This window comes from Priapulus caudatus, unplaced genomic scaffold (genome assembly GCF_000485595.1).
Source record: "Priapulus caudatus unplaced genomic scaffold, Priapulus_caudatus-5.0.1 Scaffold13, whole genome shotgun sequence".
In the NCBI taxonomy this organism is placed as follows: domain Eukaryota; kingdom Metazoa; phylum Priapulida; class Priapulimorpha; order Priapulimorphida; family Priapulidae; genus Priapulus; species Priapulus caudatus.
The window spans coordinates 711713-735111 of NW_014577074.1; the positions used below are offsets into that span (position 1 = coordinate 711713).

Below are 23399 nucleotides of genomic sequence, written 5' to 3' on the forward strand. Positions count from 1 at the left end.
ATACATGTGCATAACAGCTGGCTCGCTGCTGGCTACACACACACACGAACACACACACGAACACACACACGAACACACACACGAACACACACACGAACACACACACGAGAGCGATTACATTACCTCACTGCAACTCCGTTGTGCGGAGGTAAAAAAGTCTCACGTACAAAGATACTCGGTCAGAAGTTTCAGACAAAAGTCATTATTTATTAAACACGTATTCACGATTCTCTCGCACAAAAGCATGCAGCTGTTAGTTCAAATTTCAAATTCAAATTAAAGTTGAACTAATCAACATTCCAGGCAGTGAACCAATCACATTCAAGGACGAATTCAAGGGCAGCACGTCCGTGACTCTCACAGCGCGGCTCAGCGGCGGCAGTGGCGACCTCGCGTGGCAGCACACGCAACTATTCCGACAATCGTTTGAAGACACGAACAATGCGGCGTTAGACATACGAGTCACGTTTCAGTGAGAAGACATGCAAAACAGAATTCTCTGGTCCTTGTTTTTACCAAGATTTCACCGTAGTAGAATGGATTAGCTTAACGGAAAATGTAACCTAATTAATGTTGGTAATATAGATTCACCATTCGTTAATATCAAACAAGTGGCCATACAACATTTTCGACACATGGCTATAGAACGACTTCATATAATACAACCCAGCAGACGAAGTAAACGCCAAGTGGAGGGCTACTTAAATATACTAACCACATAGCATTATTTATCCAACTGTTTTGTGAAATATATGTAATAAACAATAAAGTCACTTTAATTATTATGATCTACTTTGCTAATTACATCAGTTTTTCTTTCATTACCAGCTTCGTTCATTCTATGAGATGACAAGTACATGTAGCTCACGTATATATCGACTTGCAGCTATAATATCAATAGCGCAATTTATCACATTTTTGTGAACATACACATGGCAGTTCAACATTACTTCATTTTCAAACAGACAAGTAATGAACTGTTTCGATATTACTTTCTATTTACAATACCGGTCTGTAAATATCTGCAAAATAGGGATGGAACAGTCTGACCATGTTGGCTTACAACCATGAGCCAACCATTTACAAGGTAGTGCGAACAAGCTCACAGACCAAACTGATTTCCCGAGAAATAATGAAATCGTAAAACATTTAAAAAATAAAACTTGAATTTACTATACTTACGCAAAACATGAGCATTGTTATATAGACTACAACGTGTTTGACTTAGTTGTGGGAGTGCCTACAATGAACATGGTGCAAACACTCACTTATAAAGCTATGGGTTGACACGTGGGGACGACACCTGCATTTCTTTGAGGCAATAATGTGTTGTTACTCGAAGAAATGCATAATATAAGCAAGCATTCATAACGCGCAGAAAGCAATTTTCCCCCTGGTCGGAAGTTTTCTGCAAAAATCTCACAAAAAAGTCCAGCAACAAAGCACCTCTAGATTCGAGCAGAAAACATTCTAGAGCCATCGGCGATCTATATACACTTTTAGCAGATAACGTAAATACAATCCGTTTCAATACATAATTTTTTATCACTGGATGACACACCTGCCATGAGTATTACGGGAACACGAGAACGGATACACCAAAGTGCTTCTCTAGTAGGTAGGGTGCGTACGCATACTACTCTCACTGGTATAGATGCACACCCCAGCTCTATATCTAGTATACGTGCATCCTAGCATGCTCTAGTGGTGTGCTGGATCACAGTGCCTTCTAGTGGTGTGATGCATCACATGTACAGTGCCCTCTAGTGGAGCAGTGCATTACAGTGCCCTGTAGTGGAATGACGCATCACGGCGCCCTCTGGCGGGGAGCGGCGCGTCACAGCGCCCCCTCCAGGAGCACGTGCGCGTATGCAGCGGCCGAGACGAACTCTTCGCGCTCGCAGGCGTGTTCGCGGAACAGCGACGGGTGTAGTTCCTCGTTCGTCATGGGCTTCCACGCGTAGCCGAGGCTCTGAGACACCGTCTCGCTGAGGTTCGCGATCGGCCGACCTGAGTGTGAGAGACAGACTCAGAACTCAATTTAGAACTAGACTTAGAACAAGACTTAGAACTAGACGTAGAACTCGACTTAGAACTTGACTTAGAACTAGACTAGAGGTTCGCGATCGGCCGACCAGCGTGCGAGAGACAGGGGTCGACTCAGAACTCAATTTAGAACTAGACTTAGAACTCGACTTAGAACTCGACTTAGAACTCGACTTAGAACTAGACTTAGAACTCGACTTAGAACAAGACTTAGAACTCGACTTAGAACAAGACTTAGAACTCGACTTAGAACAAGACTTAGAACTTGACTTAGAACAAGACTTAGAACTCGACTTAAAACAAGACTTAGAAAAAGACTTAGAACTAGACTTAGAACTAGACTTAGAACTAGACTTAAAACTAGACTTAAAACAAGACTTAGAAAAAGACTTAGAACTAGACTTAGAACTCGACTTAGAACTCGACTTAGAACAAGACTTAGAACAAGACTTAGAACTCGACTTAAAACAAGACTTAGAACTAGACTTAAAACTAGACTAGAGGTTCGCGATCGGCCGACCAGCGTGCGAGAGACAGGGGTCGACTCAGAACTCAATTTAGAACTAGACTTAGAACAAGACTTAGAACTCGACTTAGAACTCGACTTAGAACAAGGAACTCGACTTAGAAAAATACTTAGAACTAGACTTAGAACTCGACTTAGAACAAGACTTAGAACTAGACTTAGAACTAGACTTAAAACTAGACTTAGAAATAGACTTGGGCGTCGGGACGTAGCGAAAACGACATCGCAGATTATTAAAGGCAGGTACATTGCAGCAGTGTACGATGGTAAATAGCCAGAGCACCAGCCGCTTGAATTTAGCCATTTGTTTCACTAATTCGGCGACGAGGCCAGTCAAGAAAGTCGTACCGAGCGCCGAATTAGTGAAACAAATGGTTGAATTCAAACGGCTAGACATGAACTCCACTGTTATTACTATGCTCTCATTATGACTGAACCACGCGCCCTATCACCACACTAGATTTTGTATGAGCCCAGGCCCCTCTATACGGCCTTCGTTTCGTGAGTTCAAAATGAAGATAAAAAAAAAAATGGAAGCGCACCTATTTCAATGACGCCATCTTCCTGAGTCGTGGCGATACAGCACTGCGGAATGCAAAAATGTTTCAGCTTCGACTTCAGCAGGCGTGCTATGGCAAATATGTCTTCCTGTGCAAACTCGTACCCTGAAATGCATAAAAGCATGCCATGATTGTTCATCAGTTGCCTAACCGTAGGCAATATGAGAGCAATCACCTTTACCACTGTACATTTGAATTTCAGATTTTAGTGTCTTTGAGGTTTGAAGGCAATAAAAATCGCTATTAAAGTGAGTAGGAGGAATGATTCTTTTTTTATATCGACTAGCCGTAAACTGCCTGCCGCAACTGTTTTGCCACGCGCACTCGATAGATTATGCAATAGGTGTCTGAACGACGGAGACAATCATCTACTCCACACTAACGAGTCCCATCAGAACGCAGCACTGCATATCCCGTCGAAGCACAACACAATACAACATGACACAACACAACACAACACAACACAACACAATGTAGTGCAATGCAACACAATACAATACGACGCAACACAACACGACACAACACAGCGCGACACAGTACGACGCAAAGTAACGCAACGTAACACAACACAAACAAGTCCCGCATTAGCGACAGTGCTGTTCTGAGGTCTGCTGCTCTACTGTACTGGCCTTCGTTTCTGCAAAAGGTTGAAAGCCTGTTCTATCGCTAAACCGGCTACGTCATCATCAAAACTGTGTAGCATAGGTATTAACACTAAAAACTAAACCCTAACAATGCATCCTACTTCATACCTGCTCGACCGTCCGTGCGTCCGTCAACAGTTGGGCACAAATCTGAACCGCTCGACGTACGGTCACGATATTCGGGACGTGGGGGGATTATGAAAAGGACTCGGAATGATCAATTTGGGGGTCAAGGGTCAAAGGTCAAGATGTGTAAACGGAGGGGGAATATTTTCCCCTTATAGGAGGAAATAGGTGTATAGGAGGAAATACGGAATTGTGGCACAAATCTGAACGGCTCGACCTATGCTCTTAATATTCGGTGTATAGTGTGATGGGCAGGAAAGCCATCACCAGTGCGAAATTGTAGGTCACAGGTCAAAGAGCAGTGGGGGAAAGGTCAGATATCATACATTTTCTGAAGACATGGCCTAACGGACAGAGTGAAAAACTTTTTTGTTTCAGCACTGACCTACCATTTTTATCACTTTATTGAAAGGACCATGAAATGTGCTTTCCACTGACGTGCGAAGAGTAAGTGTCTGATAACCTTTTGACCCTCAAGAGGAGGGTTAAACATGGATTTGTTGACTGTTAACAAAGGACTGAACTGCTTTTGCTATTATTAGAGCCCATACCTGTGTGGATGTGAGGCTACATTTGCAGTTCAATTGCAAAGACAAAAGTTTGTTGAACAAGGTTTACACTCCTTAAATCATATTATTTTCTAAAGCAGTCTGTACACTCCCTGAATGCTCGCGTGGCTACCGTCATCCGAAATGTAGGCAAAAACCCGGGGGCATCCCATTACTCATGCATGGTGGTGAACTGGCACTTTTCGAATAAACATGCACACCTGCAATGCAGATGTGTTTCACAGCTGAGCGAAATTGTCGCCTGCCTGAATATACTTGGATTTTTGCCTGTAAATTTCAGCAACTCAATGGAATTAGGTTATCTCTACTTTCTTGACTTATCACCAATGCACGAAGGACGATGCTGTCTTTGATTATTGATTACACTTGCACGCGCCATCTCACGGCAACTATAGGCCTAGTGATACATTATGACACGAATATATAAGTGCGTGTGCGTGTGAGTGTGTCACTGTGTGTGCGAGTGCGTGTGCGTGTTTGTGTGTCACCGTGTGTGCGTGTGCGTGTGCGTGTGTGTGTGCGTGTGCCTGTACGTGTGTCACTGCGTGTGAGTGTGCGTGTGCGTGTGCGTGTGCGTGTGCGTGTGCGTGCATGCGTGCGTGCGTGCGTGTGCGCGCGTGCGTGTTTGTGTGTGCGTGTGCGTGCGTGCGTGTGCGCGCGTGCGTGTGAGTGTGTCACTGTGTGTGCGAGTGCGTGTGCGTGTGCGTGCGCGTGTGCGTGTGCGTGTGCGTGTGCGTGTGCGTGTGAGTGTGCGTGTGAGTGTGTCACTGTGTGTGCGTGTGTGTGCGAGTGCGTGTGCGTGTGCGTGTGCGTGTGAGTGTGTCACTCAGGGCCGTATCCAGGGGGGGGGGGTTATTTGGTTTCTGTAACCCCCCTTGGTTGCTAAAAAAAAAAAGTACTAGTTTAAACCTAGTAACATGTTTGGACGGTTGGACCTACAGTTGTTTACTCGGCTCTTACTCGGTTACATTGGGATCTATACAAATAAATGTATTGTGATACTAAGTGGGTATAACAGGTGTCAACTAGTCAAATTTAATGGGTAAAAGTTAATTTTTAGCTCATCTGACGAAGTCAGATGCACCTTGCAGACTCGCATGATTGTCCGTGCGTCTGTCCGGCCGTCCGTCACGCACACGCACACACACGCACACACAAACACGCATGCGCGCACACGCACGCACGCACACGCACGCACGCACACACACAGACGGACGCACACGCACTCGCATACACAGTGACACACTCACACGCACACACACACGCAGTTATAAAATAGTAGTTACCTGTCACGAAATGATCAGAACAAATAGTGGCGAATTTTGACAGACTCCAGTGCATACCATTTACATTTACTCATTTACATTTAAGTGGCAGTCAGCCACTTATGACTTATCACACCTCTCTGGACTCTTATGTCATTTTGGCAGCTCAAAAAAATATCTTTTCTTATCTGTGCAATATATATGATTGTGACAATTACCTACTACTACACAAGTTTTCGGCATATATGCAAGGAAATTAGTATGCTTTTGGTTTGGAAATGGGGTATTGCGTGTGTAACTTTAAGCTCACGGAGACAGGCTGTTGTTTTCACAGGCACTTGAAGCGTTTCAATAAAATATAATCCTAACTAAATACGAAATCTATTTACTACCAAATTCTTAATGTTTCTATACTCTCTTTCACCTATTATTGCCTACAGTTTCCTGTAAATTCGGTCCAAATCCTACGTCCAACCATATACGCTGCCGGCGCCATTGCTTTCGCGGCGCGACTGTTGCACGCTTACACTAATATATATAGCAGGTAGGAAAGCGCAATCGCAAAATTCGCTCGATGCTCGCTTGATTTCACACTTTCACAGCACGAAAACACATCCAACCGCTTCCATCTTTGTTTGTATGTCAAGAACAGTGTTCACTTGTTATAAAAACATAATGTCTCTGTTTGTAACCGAGCTGTGTCACGTGAAATCACACAAAGACTAACGAAATTCTCGCGTTCGCAAACCTTCCACAGTAATGTAAATGGCTGTCAGAATCAGAAAAAAACCTACCGGCGCTCTTCGTGACCTCATTCTTGCGCCGCAACGCTGCAACGTTTTTGCAACGTTCAAATGGCGAGGCTCGTACGGGAGTTGGAAAGCAGTGCGCCGCCTGCGCGCCGCCTATAGTCCATAGACTGTCACTCGCTCCCACCTCTCGGCTTAGCTTAGTCACTCGATGGGTAATCGAGGTGGGGCGAGTCCCAGTCTATATAGCCCTGTATTCTGACAGCCATTTACATTACCGTGGAAGGTTCGCGAATGCGAGAATTTCGTCAGTCTTTGCGTGATTTCGCGTGACACAGCTCAGTTACGAACAGAGGCATTGTTTTTATAACAAGTGAACACTGTTCTTGACATACAAACAAAGATGGAAGCTGTTGGATGTGGTTTAATTCGTGCTGTGAAAGTGTGAAATCAAGCGAGCGTCGAGCGAATTTTGCGATCGCGCTTTCCTACCTGCTATATATATAAGTGTAAGCGTGCAACAGTTGCGCCGCGAAAGCAATGGCGTCGGCAGCGTATAAGGTTGGAAGTAGGAATTGGACGGAATTTACAGGAAACTGTCGGCAATAATAAGTGAAAGAGAGTAGTATAGAAACATTAAGAATTTGGTAGTAAATAGATTTCGTATTTAGTTAGCATTATATTTTATTGAAACGCTTCAAGTGCCTGTGGTTGTTTTCACCGGCACAGCTGGTTGCTAGGTTAAGAAAGTCCCGGATGTGGCAAAGTTCCCGGCTGTCCGCCCGCACCTATTGGCATTGCCATTGCCATTGCCATTGGCATGCCATATGTGATGATATGATAATTGATATTTGGCATTGCACGTATTAAACGGATTTAACTATAACGATGCCACCGAGTGCAACAATAGTCAAACCACTGACCGTACTCACCAGCTCGGCGCATAATTTGCGAAAGCGACCCTTATACTGCTGTAAATAAAGATATGATAGACAAACTAAATACACTTCTGGAAAGACATCAACAGCTCATCAGTCAACATACGTGTTACGTTGTTATTGGCTGGTGGCGCCACCTTTGGTGTAAAGGCGTAAATTATCCAAAATGGCGGATGAGGAAGAAGATCTTTCCCCTTCTCAGACCGAAAAACTTATCCAGTTCCAGGTATTACTTAAGTATTGTCCTATATTACGACATCATACAAACTAAAATTATTAGATAAGTAATTCTGACTGAAATAATTTTAAATATGTGGCCTATATCAAATTATTTTGATTACCCTGTTGACTATTTCTGTAGACTGTAATTTGTAATGCTGCTGTCTACTCAATGCAAGGGCTCGGCATTTAGAGTGACACCCACTGTCGCTGTCCACGTGTGTAGGAATGTAGGCTTACTAGAAACTACGCGTAACTCAGTCCTATAGATGCATCTGTCTGCTCTGATGTATATAGTATATAGCAGTGCCAGAAGTGCAGTGAATACAGCATTTATAGACTTTTTCAGGCTTTTGCATAACTTACACTACAGCCTGCATCATGTGCATGTTAGGTCCAGTCATAACGACATGCTTAATTTTCTGATTCCCGCGGCCTCTACCAAAGTACATAGTACTAACGGCTGCTATTGCTATTACCTGCCACAGTGACATGGTGGTATCTACCATGCCATGGTCAGCAGTCTGTAGGTATAAATGATTAAATCAAATCATGCTAGTCATATCAGCAACATTCCCAATAAGTCAGGGACCATTTCTAATAATCACTGTCAAGCATTCAGATTGGTACATGTGTTAAGCATAATCTGCCTGAACAACCTTACATAGTTAGTTTTGGATGCCAACAACTTGCCACTGAACAAAACTGAAGCTGCCATTGCACATTGATCTGATTATGAAGTACATGTGGGCTAGTGAAATCATTCGTAGCGCCAGATAATCGCATGGCACTAGATTAATCCTTTAACAAGGAAAAGTGTTTGTACCAAAACTTGCTTTTTCGGAGAAGTTTTGAGTATTTAGTGAGTATGCTTTCTCATACCAGAGGAACTCCTTTAAAGCAAGATTCAGTAGCTAGCCTAGCATCAAAATACTTTATTTTCCAAATTTTCAGCTAGAAGAGTACATAGTTACATTATGTTTATCGTGGCAGATTTGCTTGTCCCACATAAAATAAGTTAATTTTCACCTCTGATTATGTCTATATAAATATTTCTTCAAGAAGGAAATTCTATTTATAACCCCACATTCACCTTCTGTATAAAATATTTATAATTTTATTAGGATTTTACTGGAATCGATGACATCAACAGATGCCGAAGAATACTTCAGCAAAACAACTGGGATATTGAGGTAAAATAAAATGGGTGTCTTGGAAATTGTGTTTGTTCTATGTGATTAGGAACCATTCTGAATGTATTACTTGTCATTGTAGCACATAGTATAATATAGTTTTAGGTAAAACCCATAACAGTATACATAATGTATTGCTTAAAGTCTTCTAGGGAATCCTCAAGTTACAAGATTGGGAAGCATAAATATTTTATTTATGTTTTTTCCTACTGCCAGGTGGCAGTACAGGATACCTTGAATGAAGCAGAAGGTCTCCCTCCAGCATATGCACAACCCCCAAGAGTGCAGAGGGTTCCGGCTATGAACACAAACTCCATTGATCAGAGGTGATTATCCAATCATTGACTACGTACTGAAGTTAAAAATAATTGGCCTGCAGATTACAAGTTGATTACAGTGCAATTACATGTTTTCAGTTAACCGTAACAAGTAAAACGGACTTTATACAGTTTAAACAACAAATGTTCCATCAGTATATTGAGGAGTATATAAGGGTTGTACATTTAAAGTGTTATAGATTATAATCTATTTACATATTTAATGATCTGTTAGTGTATTAAACATGTGTGAATATTTTACTGCAAATTTAGTAAACCACAAAAAGCAAAAAAAAAAAAAATGTGTAATTGTTTTGTTTTTTTCTATATATTTTAGAGTCATCACAGTTGTGAGACGACCGCAGGGCTTGGTTGGGTGGACATACTTTATCTTCATGTTTCCATTCAGACTTTTACATTCAACACTACTAGATATAGTTAGGTTTATATGTAAGTATTCTAAAATGTTTTATCAAATGCTAAATTAACCCTGGCAGAATGACACATAATGTCTAAATAGTAATATCTAGAAATCATTTATGTGACCTCTTCTGTTTTATCTGAAAATACCCATGCATTAGTACAGGTATTATATTGTGAGACTTGCATTTGAATTGAAGTGTAATTGGGGTCGAGTGTCGTGTTATGTGAGTTTCTGATAGCTTTATTTAGGAACAATATTGTAAGTCCAAAATGAAATAATGAATCATAAACTTTATATTTTTAAAGTAAGTTTGGATGAGCTTCTTTTGAGGTTCTTCCTAAACTGTTTGCACTTTTTTATCATTAACCGTTTGTGTTTTTTTTTCAGTTAGATTATTCCGGCCAGATCCTAGACGAGGTAATGTTCCATTCTAATTCTGTATTATAATTCTATAGTTACTTTATTGAATGAAGCACCGATTTCAAGTAGTTATAGTTCGAACATGTGTTCAATGTGAGAAGCCACACTATTTCTGTTACATGTCAGCATCAAGTCAATATAATAAGGCAGATGCCCTCAAATAACAATAGTCGCGTTTTTAGCTTACCTTGACATCGTCAAGCTGAGCTATTGCCATGGGTTGTCGTCCGTCGTACGTCTGTCCGTCTGTCTGTCCGTCAACATTTGGCTTCGGTCAACGATAACTCAGGAAACGGTTTACCCACATGTTTGAAATTAAGTATAGTTGTTACTGCTATGCTCCCATATTAAACGTCCTATTTTGGAGCATGCCAGTCGACGTACTTTCGAGCCACGGCAATTTTTTGACAAAAATGGGAATTCCCATTAGTCAGTTCAGGTTCAACGGATTTTGCTCATTTTTGGTATGTGAATGAATAAGGGCTAGGGGTTTTGATATTTAAACAAAAATTATGCAAATTAGATAGGGTTTGGCAATTATATAGCATATTATATAGACACGCAGATAACAAACAGTCTGTGGTGTCACACTCGTCTGGTTCGTTTTACAAGATTTCATTGACAATATCTTTAATGCAAAATTCCTGCTATGAACATATTATGATTTATACTATTATTATTATATTATTATTATTATGATATACTGATTTATGCTAAGAAACATCAAAGCAGGTATAGCGCCATCTACCGTCACAAATTGTGATTCATTTCGGTTTATAAATTATTTATAATTTATATATATTATTTATTATTTTCACATAAAAAATTACACATATAATTATCAAGAGTATATAATGGGAGTTATACCCATATATACTCTTCGTTTCTATAATGTACGTCGATGGTTGCTCAATTAAAACTGACTTCTTCTCACTCACTCATTTGTGTCCTTTTTTGTGGTGAGCTACAGTGAATTGAGCTATCAGTAGAGAATGCGACTCCATTCCACCTGTCTAGCAGCTAGGTCACTATGTATTAACAGTACTTTTCTCCTGACCTTACTTGGTTACCAATACAGTGATGTAGGAGAAAGGGTACAACATAGTAGGGGAAGTGGTGATAACTGTGTGCAGATCGTTCAATACGTACAAGTATTAGTTACAGAAGATTATTTTTCATTAGAAATGTTACTCACTTATAATTTTAGTGTACCTTTCAGCGTTAACAGATCCTGTGGGAGATGTGATGAACTTTATACAAGTTTTCGAAGAAAAGTATGGTTTGGTTCATCCAACGTTCTATCGTGGAACCTACAGTCAGGTGAGGATATATAAAATATTAAACCCCAATTTAGCATTTTATTTGTAAAAATACTAGTTAATAAAAATAAAGACATTATTGCATAAAGTTATGCATATTATATATGTATATAATATCAGAAGTAGATAATAGGGAAGGAGTGTGACTTCAATAAACAAGGGAAATTCGTCATTTACTAGCCTTAGAATACCTACGATCTACTACGCGTAACTCAACCAACTTGAGCTCAAATCGTACACAGTACATTTGCCTAGCATCGTGCGAAATTGTTTCCCTGTCACACTCCTTCCCTATTATCTACTTCTGATAATATGTATATATATGTATATATATAGTATACACACTATAATGTCAGTAAAATTTTACTTGTGGCCACAATAATGGTACTATGTGTAGTCAAAATGTTATTGCAGGCATTGAATGATGCGAAAAAGGAGTTGAAGTTTCTTCTTGTGTATCTACATGGACCAGACCACCAGGATACAGATGGCTTCTGCCGGTAGCCTACTATTGCTGTCTCCTTCAATAGCTTATATTCTTTAATGTGCATTCTGGATGATAAGTGTCCACACTTACAACAAATCGTCCAGAGTAATAAGTAAAAGAGACTGCTTCATTTTCGTAGAATAAGCCATATATCGGAAAGTACCCGCCGCCATATTGAGATCAGATAAGAAGGGGTATAAGTTGCCCATATATAACATGGTTACGATAGTACTAGTCTAGGTTTTTGATCTATAATTCTCTTCACTAACATCGTTCTTAAATTCACAGGTGCGTTTCTGTTTACAGAAACATTTACGAATATGATTGTGGTCATTTGGGATATTTTGCAATGTTTGTGTTAATGCAAAAACTAAAAACGCATGAGTGTTTACATTAATCATGTACTTTCCTAAGCGTGCCTCAGCCATTTTTACCCCCTTTTTCTCTGACCTAAATAACACAGCTGGACTTTCCGATATCACTTATCTTAGGAACAGATTTTTGGGGGGCTGATTCATTGTAATAGTTTATATTCTTTAATGTGCAGTTTGACTGATAAGTGTCCACACTTACAACAAATTGTCCAGAGTAATAAGTAAAATAGACTGCTTCGTTTCGTAGAATCTTGGGAATAGAATTTGGGGGCTGATTTATTATAATGTTTCAGGGAGACACTGTGCAATACAGAGGTTGTGGAGTTTATGAACACAAGAATGCTATTTTGGGCATGCTCTGTTAGTACTCCAGAAGGATATAGAGGTAATACACTTGTTCCGAAAAGGTCACCTTGTAATAACATCCTTTCATTTACAAAATTCATTATGGCTGTCACACGTGTAGTAATTTCGTGTGTGAAGTAAAGTTGCAGTGGTATAAGTGCCGATTGAATGATTTTCAGTGTCTCAGGCACTTCGGGAGAGCACCTATCCATTCCTAGCACTGATTGTCTTGCGTGACACACGTATGACTGTCGTCGCACGCATAGAGGGACCAGTTGGCAATGGGTTTCTCATGGAGAGACTTTCACAGGTGATAGCCGACAACGAGGGTGCCCTGGTAGTCGCGAGAGCTGATCGGTGAGTCGTACTACTCGTCATTTTGTGGGCATTTTAAAAGCTAAATCGCTACTTGAGGCATGGCAGTGGTTCGTGGAGCATCGTCTGCACTATTTTCTGTGCTCGTTTATAATAGTCGACATTGGCCTTTCCGGTCAGCATGACTGGTTGCAGGTCACTACTTTTAAATGTAAAATACCAATTAATTTAAGTGGCATGCAGTAAATTCCTCATGTAATTAAATGCGCCCACAAATTTCCATTGAAGCTTTGTTTGATGTAGAATTATGTTGCAACAGAGGCATACAAAAGTAATCAGAATCTAGTGGGGAATAATTAGGTGAATGTGAATTGATTGATTGTCATGGTGTGTAATGCAGGCAAACAAGAAACTTGAATCAGTCTATCAGACAGCAGCAGGATGAAGCATATGAAGTGTCCCTGCGCGCAGACCAGGAGAAGGAGAGAAAGCGGAAGGAGGAGCTGGAGCGGCAGCAAAGGGAGGAAGAGGAGGCAAGAATGAAAGTGCAGGAGGAACAGAAACGAAAAGAGGTAAGTGCAATTTTCCTCCAAATTTTGTAGAGGTGTTCCTAGAAATGGCAACAAAAAATTGCACACAATATAACCTCGTCTACGGAAAAACCAACCAAACCTTTCTGCATATTGCTCTTAGAGAGATAGGACAGGGAGGGGGAGAATATTTGATTGTTTAGGCTCCATGCATATATATTCACATATACTATTTAAATTGACTACGTCACAAATTTTCTATGGTAAAATTTGTAAAATTTTTGTTGCCATTTTTTTACATTAAAAGTAAGAACTAAACGGGACTAAACGTATCGACAAATTCTTACCTGATAAGATTGTTTCTCAACTAGTTAAAAATCCAAAAAACCTGGACGATTTGATATTAGTGTTCCTAACATTAATTGCTTGCTATGGGCTATGTATGAGTCACGAGTGTATGTTCACATCAAACAATATAGTAAAATGAGAAGTATAATGCAGCAATTTAACCATAAAAAGTGAACAGAATTACTTATATTTTGTGAAAAAGTGGATTTTTTTTTTTAGTATTTACGGTGACGTAATCACTTTTAGAGTTATAAATATATAAACCATGCTGGAACGTTATACAACTATACTTCAAACTTTCCGGAACTTTACCTTCTCACATTTCACTAACTTTCCATCATAATATAAAATCTTAATGACATGTCTTGGAGTCTTCAAAGTGGCACTGCTAAAATGATATTGGCTGTGCTCCATATCTGCACAGGAAGTAGCACAGCTAAAGATAGAGCTAGCTGATCAGGTTCCCGAAGAGCCAGCCACTGATAGTTCCGATTGCATTAAAACTGTGCTAAAACTGCCCGACGGCACACGATTAGAACGACGTTTCCTGAGAGATCAGTCCATGAAGGTAAGCCTGCATAATACAGCTAATACAGAAATGGATCCATTGTTTTAATCGTGATAACAACTTCGTTTACCATTTGCCACTTGTTTTACCACCAAATTTTTACATGTTTTTGATTACTTGCATTTCAAATATGGGAAATGGTTGCGATTTTTATGAATAGTTGGATATCACACTAAATTTAATATATTCACCTTTTCATTTATTTCTCATTAATATAAAACAAAAAATATGATAAAATTATATTGCATGAAGAAACCCTAAATGTACGGAAAATAATGGTCAAAGCTGGAGTATTATGGCCTTCAATCCATTTCACTTAATTGACAATGGTTTGAGCTATTTCATTTCTGATCCATTGCAGTATCTGTACTACTACGTGTTCTGCCACGACAAAGCGCCAGACGACTTTCAGATAGTGACAAATTTCCCGCGGCGCGAGCTAACCTGTCGGCCATCTCAAGGAGCACCGGACCCCCCGTCATTCACAGACGCGGGCCTCGGAAAGTCTGAAATGCTGTTTGTACACGATAACACAGCATGATCACACGGGCATTCTTTACGTCAGCATCATCTGACCGCAACGTGGTTAGAGGGTTGGAAGGTGACCTTCCTGAAGGTGAAATTCTACCCTGGGCGCGCTACACGGCAGCTTGGCTGCGAATGTTCTGTGATGATGTTGTGGTGGGCTGTGTGCAACGCGCTGGGTGTTGTTGCCAACCGCCAGCAGTTTGGTGGCCATCTTAAGACTGTACGCCGTGTCACTGAGCGGGGGTCACAAACACGAGATCGCGTTTTCCTCGCTATTGGGGATGCTACTGTTCACGAACATAGCAGGCTACGCAGCCTGCGTAGTGTGTGATGCATACACTGGAACAACCTACCGTGAGTCTGCTAGATGTCGCCTTCATCAGCCACAGCTCTTCAGCGTTGGTATACAAGTAGCTGCGGCACATGCTGATACGATCAGGAAGGAAAACTGTGAGAGAATTGCTGCGTGAAGAGGAAACGACGATGCCGAAGTGAACTGCATCGTGCTCCACAATCCTCTGCACGCGTGTTTGAATGCATATGACTTGGCTAGTAATTTGTTAATTATGCAAAACATACCAGCCGTTGACTTGATGCAATTGATAGCTCGACTGTGTGAAATAATAGAAAATATGCTAGAACCCCTATTGTGGGCTTGCACCATTGCATACACTTACTCTGCTATTGTTTGCCCTTCACACTTTTGTTTGTATACACATTGAACAGTATTCTGACATTTCCATCCTGTTACGTCTAGTATTTGCGAAAATTTTAGGCAAGTTACCATCATCAAACAGAAATCTTTAGGTTGCCTGATATATCTAGTCAGTTTTGCTCTCATTTTGTATCAGTAATATCTTTGTGTATAAATATTGCTGTCATAGCAACGTATAACCAAGCAAGGTATTTTAACACAGTCATAATGAATTCATTGTGTAAGCAGTGGACAACCTTATGTAGTATATACAAAAAACATGTATATAAATTCTTTAGTTAGGGAGAAACTATTGAATGAGATGAAATTTACATATGTTTAGATGTAAATCTAGTCTATATTCTTTTCCTCTCTCCATGTGTTGCTGAGGAGAAATTAGGTGATTTGAATACATTAAATTTTATTCATCAATACGATATGTCGAAACTTTAATCCACAAGTTGCACTAAACGTGCATTTTTGTGGGCAAGTTATTATCATAATTATGAATAATAAATGGGCTTTCGTGTATTGAGTTGGACAAGGTGGGATGCTAATAGGATGTATATGTTAGACCTCTAGGAGGTGAATTCCATGAATAATTTTTGTGTGTAATACAACGATATTTGGCTTTATACTGTTACCCATTTTTTTCTGTGATTGTTTTTTGTTGATTTCTACTAGAATGCACTTCATATAGTATATTGCTTTATTCATTCAGGAATTTTCACTGTGTATTTATTCAAGTACTTCTCTCAACAACAGAAAAATATATAACGAACAAGTAAACGTCTATCATTTTAGTTTCTATTTATTTCACATATACATATATTCAAATACTTATTGCAAGAAATAGTCCATAGGAAATAAGCATTACAATAAATAAATTTTAAAACATGATGATGGTTATAGTACATACAGCTGTAGGCCTGTTAAAGGCTAAAGGTTAAAATATGACCGAAGCAGCCTGCCTGTAGAGTGCTAGTTGACAGAATACTGTCGCTGTACAATACAACACTGAGATGACTAGAGTCACAGCACTGGGAAGTACAGACTGGTGCTTGCCCGCTTCTCCCTACATGTACATACATACATATATACATAGATATCCCACTTGTTACGTGAAATACAGCTGCAATTCCTCAGGATACTCTGCCGCGTAGCTGTGATAGGATATACCGAGTTGCATGCGTCCCCATTTATATTCCGAGAGCATACGCGCGCTCATTGACTGTCCACAGCGTTTCCATGTCTCTCTGGGTGGCATATATCACATGAGTGGCGTAACCGACAGAGACGATCATTGTGTTGTGGGAGCCGAGCCGGGGCTTCAGAGAAGCAAATAGTTTTGGCTCTTGCTACATACGACAGGCACCGGTCTCCCTTCCTAGTTTAGCTGTCTCCACAAACTTTAAAAAACTATTTTCGCAATGCTTGCTTTCCTTCTCAATCACATCTATACACAAACCTCACCAAAGAAGTGATATCCTTTGTAGTGGCAAGCTGACGTGCAAACAACACAAATATGATGCATCAGGTAACACAAATGTAGGCCTTGGTGCATGGCTGTAAACAGTCACGGCACCACCTGTCGGCCATAAGCTGAAGAAGAATTACCGTATGACTGCCTGCAGGAAGAGACATGTGGTGTGCTATCGGTATCCACTTGTACTGGCTCCTAATGGTAATGGGCATAAAATGCAAATCACTACAACAACAGTTCACTTGCAATTACAATATAATACAGGAGTTTAGTGGGAGGGAGAGAGTAGTCATGTTGCCAGGTTGGCTGCTGTAGTTGAGTATTACTGGAGCCTAGCAGATGTCTTGCCAGCCTTGTTACCGTCGTGCCTAAAACATGGTTATAGGCCTTGCCACCAGGTGGAAGCACCAGCTGCACACTGCCCGGTGGCACTCTACTGCAAGGATTCTCTCGAACGTATCAATTTAACCCACCTCACCACTTCCCTTACAATATCAAGGGTGAGCAGACCTGATAACAAATAAACAGTGCAGTGTGACTTGATGGCAATCAGTTGACTGACAAGTGAACCATTTTCTAAGCCCCGACTAAACTCCTACGAATCATGATCACTCATAATGTGATCTACTTTTATATGCATCGGCACGATACATAGTCCTATCATTATACATAGCAAAATCATTTAAAAATTCACAAATTCATGAATGCTTTTAAATAATGACGAAAATGAAGATGTACAAGAGTTTAAGAAAATAAACATTTGAAAAACAACATTACTGCATTGCAACTGGGTATCTGTGACAGCAGAATTTTTTTAAAGAGAACGACAGATCTTGGTGAGAACGTAACCAGATGTCATCAGGTAGAGTTTATATAGGAGCACACTTGTCGACACGACAGTGCGCTGATATTGCCAAGACTTAGCAGAATTTAAAACCATAAACATGTTCATTAACAAATTAATATAGGGGAAGGTTGATACAGTTTACAGGTCTATGACCCAATATTTGACAAGCTATGGAAATTTCACATCCTATTCTGATATTACTGCTACAGGAAACAAGTAATCATTCACCCATAGCAAAAACACCTAATTAATATTGCATTACTAACACGTATATGCATGTTTCAGATGTTTTGATCCCATTACAGAAACCAAAGTGTATGTATGTATGTATTTAAACTCACACAGACAAAATTTAACATGTAAAGGGCAAACCAGAGCAATGGAATACGCATCGTAACTGCAACAGTGGAAGAGAGCAAAAAAACAGGGACATTTCCTGTTGCACATGACCGACTGTCCAAGACTAGAATTGCGACTAGTATCTGCAGCCTCCTCTTATATCGCAGGTGCATATCATACTCAGGACAGATGTGACTATGGGCTTACCAGCAATACGATAATGGACAGCCGTTGACCCCCTGGTAGTTCTATTCCTGCACGCAATCGTGGGTGCCCCTCCAAGTAAACCTCTGCCCACAACCTCGGCCGTGCTTTACAACTGTATCTCGCGCACGGCACCCATGTATCTGCTATGCTCGATCACACACGTGACTGTTTATTTGAGTTGCATGCCATGGGAGACACACGCGAGGTTCCGTCAAGTGATTGTAATGGGGATGTCCACTTCGATACAACCAGCAACACTAGAGGCATAGGGCCGAGCCACCTGTACGCACATCTGTCCTGAGAAGCGCCGTCTATCATCAATAATGGTCAGCAATTTGACATAGCAGTAGGCATGGAGAACAGTAACAGCAGCTTCTGTACATCCAGTTGCTTTGCTCTTCAAGGCTAAGCCTACAAGAGTAGAAGTATGTAACACGTCCTACATACGCACACTAAAGGTACCGAAGTACATAACACAGACTAAATTATACTTGTTTTTAGTTATTAGTCAATGAATTAATTTATAAAAGCACCCAAAAACAACTTTAATATAATACACAGTTGTACTCACACCTATTCCAACATGAAAAAGTTTTACAGTATCTTAAATTATAAGCATTTCTACCATATGGTACGTTATATGTATATAGTTATAGTTATAGCGTAACTTGCAGTCGAGGCCGCATTTAACTAACAGATACTTCACATTCTAATATGTTACTGTTACATCAGTGCTTTGCACCCATATGTATTCATCAATTAGGTAATTGTTAAATATATAATATATATACACAGAATTTACTATTATAAGTTTAGATTAAAAGTGATAGCTTCAAACCGACACCACTGAATTGAGATCGTAAATGAAGACGGTCGTCACCAGGCATAAACAACTGATCAACAATCACTAACGTATCTCTCTACACAACCAGGCAACTTTGATATACATGTACACGTATAATCCAGACGTTAAGAGAAATATGGATTGGACAAGCTCGCGACATGGTATCGTAATCAATTTGTAATCAGGGATCAATTACTTATGTCTGGTCATCGTTATCGGCTGCCAGTGGCAAAGCCACGCTCATCCTAGATGTACTTATATATATATATATATGATAATAAGTCACTGCACTACAGTTTCTGCACGGCACCACAGCGTGGCGAACACTGGTAGCGTTACAGTTGTATCTATCCTCTTCTCCATACCTATTTACAACCATTTCTTGTAAATACAATCACTTCTTGATAATAACTTGGAGCCTATTGCGGCGACAAATAGGCCCGACCCCTGTGCACCTGCCAGTCAATCACAGAGAATTTTGCTTGTGACAGACAGCCAAATGCAGACGTCCTTTTTATTAAAGTCACACCTACATACTCGTCACGCGGTTACCACAACCGAACCAAGAAATGACTTGGGTTAGCACAGAGTGATGACCTTACAATAATGCAATAATTTTTAACAAAGTTATTTGTAATCAATTATCGAAATTTAAAATGGTAAGTCCACACGTTGCGCAGAAATTTAATCAACAGTTTCGGTTCATTAACAAACCTACAGGGAGCTTGGCCGAGTCTGCCACGATTACTTGATGCCAGATCTAGTCACCGAATATTTTTCGGGTGGCAAACCTCTCTCTGGAAATCTCTGCAAAACCCTGTTTTTTACCATCACTTCATGAGCTTCGGGAACGGCTTCCCCATGATCTGACTGTGCATGGCCCGACTGTCACGTGACTGTCCACACAAGATCCTCTTACATGGACTCATCATCACCTGTTACAACCGACAGCTCTGACATTTTGTCTGTTACCTCTGACTCCGTGTACCGTCGCTTGATTTTGTTCTTGGGCTTGCGTAGCATAGTAGCCTGCACCGCAAAAATTACAACAAGTATAAATAACAAAAAAGCAAAAAGCTCACACTAGTTCTACATTGTACCTACATTGTTCTTAACAATTATCTATTTAGCTAACGATCTGTCCCACTACCTAAATTACACGCACAAGGCTGAGGAACATTATTATTTTCGTTTCGCAGCTGAGAAATAGTAGTTCCACCAAGTGCTACGTATGCGCGACAAGAATAAACAGTCAATAAACTAAAACAATGTGCAACACCAACAAAAGTATGCAGCCACACATGTACAAGTAGAGCTGCCATGTGCAATGAGGGTGACCCTAGCATGATCAACATAATTTGCGTAGCACATCTCACAAAGTACTTCACAGCTATGCCCGTAATACAAATAAAAGAGCAGCACATTGATTGAACTGTTTGTTCTTCACTGTGTGGCGAGCCAGCTAATGCTTTCTTCTACACATCATGCATAGGGTGTGTGTGTGGGTGTGCGCGCCCGTGCGGATGTGCGTGTTGGCATGTGCGCATGTATTCGTTCATGTGTGCGTGCTGTGCGTGCGTGCGCGTGCGAGCGTGCGTGCATGCGTGGGTGTGTGTGACAAAATGGCTCCATGTGGTGTAACCTCCAGCATATGAAACCGGTAGCGAAATCAAGCACGGCTACTAACTGCATGGCTTTCCGAACAACCTCCTGCAACGACCCCGCAATCTTTGAGAGAGAACAGAATGGGTAATCAGAGCGCTAGCTGGGGTCGTCTGTCATGCGCGCTTCTCATCGGATGGCAGGATTACCGGCTCCGTGTTGCGTCGTTTAATTTTTGTTTTCTTCAGCATAGTTGCCTGCCCAGAAAGAACAGAAAATGCTTTACTACACGAACACCGGCCAACGGCTAGCCGCCGACGAGCAAGCTAGACGCTGCCACCAGTGTCGACATTAAAGCGACGCCGTCTCTCCGATCACGTGCGCACTGCTCTAGCTAGTAAAGCGCCATCTACAGAAAGCCGATGTGCCAGCAGGAGGAGGAGGAGGGCCACACTGCGGGAACCTGCGCCTGCGCTGCGAGCGGGACAGGTAAGCTACGGCGCGGCTACACAACATGCCACCTGCAGCAGGACAACTAGTTACAGCAGGAGCTCCGAGGCGATAAGCAACAGAGGTGCCAACGACGAGGATGTGTGTGTGTGTGTGTTAGCCAGGCCAGCTACGACAGAGCTCTCTCACACCTACCTATACAGACATCATATCAATCAATGCACATTTGTCACGCCAAGTCAGATGACTGCTCACAGCGCAGCACTAAGTGATGTTACGTGTGTAGAGGTGGTGGCAGAGCAAAACTGTTTTGCATCCTAGATATGGATAAATCTAGATGCTAGAGTTAGTATTCCATGCTTCTGGAGATAGGAGTATATGCTCCCCCCAGGAACAAGCGCACGCATCGTTACCTATGCTTGTCTAAATTATTATGAAAAGACTGCAAAGAGGCTGCATTTACGCATGTAAGCAATTCTATGCAGTTTGTATTAGTTTATAAAAGCTTGCATCTATGAAGCAATTTTCAACAGCAGGGACTTCAAAAGCAACAACGCAGCTATTATTTACACATCCAGCCCATCTTTTATCAAAATTCTATCACAGACTGTTCTGGAATGCTTAGTAAGAGAATGCACTACGGAATCGGACACCACAGCTACAGTTTACAGCCTCAGCAGACTTTTCTCTACCGTGTCATCCGATGAGAGACACCTATGTTAAACTCATGGAGCTGCAGCATCACCTATGACAGCGAGTAGTGTAGTGTAGCGCAACACATGTCGTGTCCTGCAAGCTAGCGCTGGTTGATGGGTCTTTTTATTGATGTCCTAATAGCGAGATGACTGATTGCTCGTGGTGCTTCTGACACAGTTCCAATACTGACCATATAGATAGTTAACATCGCAGCCGACAGATGCAAGGTAGCAGAAGGATAATGGCGGCAGAGTCGCCATGCAGTTAGCAGTGCTATCCGGTTTGAACCAACACGCTGAGTTGTCACAGGCATGCTTGCTAGACCAAGATTCGTCGTTAAAACACATGCTTTGCTGAACGCAGGCATACATACATGCACGCACACACACGGGCACACATACGCATATACAGGTGGACCACTATCTGCTGACATGCTTGTAAGCTTCTATACTCTACAGCCTGACAGGCAGCACGGCCTGAGGTGGATAGTGCTCAACTACTACAGGATAACGGAGAAAAGAGGACAGAGCCAGGCAGAACATCATGCACATATTCAGGTAGCAAAAAGCTCCTCTCCAGTCAGTAGACAATTATATTTATATTACAACATGTATGGCATCAACGCATCACAAGCCACAGTGACAACACAAGTAGCTTAAGTAAAATATATGTGAAACTCATTTTGTGCAAGACCCTTTGATATAAACATCTATTCATATAATTACTGCATCACTACCGCTCGTCTCAACACCCCGCAAACTGAACAGAAAAATATCTGGACCTGCATTCAGCATGCAAGACCAGGCAGGGCTATATGTCTCACAAAATACAAAACATAGAAGCACCTTACTGTGCATCAGTGTCTCAAATTACCCATTTCCATCACTCGAGAAATTCTCGGCTGATGTCTATTGTCAGAATAGACGTCACAACACAACTTTATCAGTGTCACGTTCACAGGATGGGGCAGGATAAACCACTTCCCACATCGTGACCGTGTGTTGTCTGCCTGCGCGAGTACTAGTTAGAATGGAGTCACCACCCAGAAAAGATCAATGCATTTAACATAGTCGGCCTGCAGGCACAATGCAGCACTGCTGCTTCTGCCCAGCAAGAAATGTCTTACTGTGAATTGGACTTGAGAATATTGATACTGGATGGGCAGAGCAGTCTGAATGGATCAAAACGTGCTTCAACCATCGCCTTCTTCACACTGACAGGAACACTTACTGAAATTGTTACATTTTGGATTTTGAGATCTGAATGACAAATTCAAAAATCTAATGCACATTTGATAGTACTCAGACCGCTTTTACGAACGAAGCATTTTAGAAATATCGATGAGAACCTGAATAGTGTTGTAGAGTTTGTGTTACGTTCATCATCTACATTTGTCTTCTAGAATTTTAAACACGGATACTCACCGC

The 23399-nt window shown here is 41.1% G+C and overlaps 2 protein-coding genes and 1 long non-coding RNA gene across 7 annotated transcripts in view; 1 reads left to right on the forward strand and 2 right to left on the reverse strand.

Moving 5' to 3' along the window:
* Window positions 1-174: 174 nt before the first annotated feature.
* LOC106808555 lies at window positions 175-3232 on the reverse strand. Its single transcript, XR_001393788.1, has 2 exons — window positions 3115-3232; window positions 175-2010 (listed from the first exon to the last, which is right to left on the reverse strand). It is a non-coding gene; the product is annotated as an uncharacterized LOC106808555 (long non-coding RNA).
* A 4345-nt stretch (window positions 3233-7577) lies between these two features.
* Window positions 7578-16147, forward strand: LOC106808377 (FAS-associated factor 2-like). Its single transcript, XM_014811080.1, has 12 exons — window positions 7578-7649; window positions 8767-8835; window positions 9052-9161; window positions 9490-9602; window positions 9964-9993; window positions 11204-11316; window positions 11730-11815; window positions 12470-12561; window positions 12701-12878; window positions 13237-13408; window positions 14139-14282; window positions 14644-16147. The coding sequence occupies exons 1-12, from the start codon at window positions 7590-7592 to the stop codon at window positions 14821-14823; spliced, it is 1347 nt and encodes a 448-aa protein (XP_014666566.1). The 5' UTR covers window positions 7578-7589; the 3' UTR covers window positions 14824-16147.
* Window positions 16148-16289: 142 nt separating this feature from the next.
* Window positions 16290-23399, reverse strand: part of LOC106808346 (diacylglycerol kinase theta-like) — a 95552-nt gene continuing 88442 nt past the window's right edge. For 3 of the 5 annotated variants that reach the window (XM_014811045.1, XM_014811053.1, XM_014811036.1), the window contains exon 22: window positions 16290-20253. In XM_014811045.1, the coding sequence (XP_014666531.1) occupies window positions 20140-20253 (114 nt within the window). In that variant the 3' untranslated portion in view covers window positions 16290-20139. The other 2 variants (XM_014811070.1, XM_014811061.1) reach the window with 1 other exon arrangement.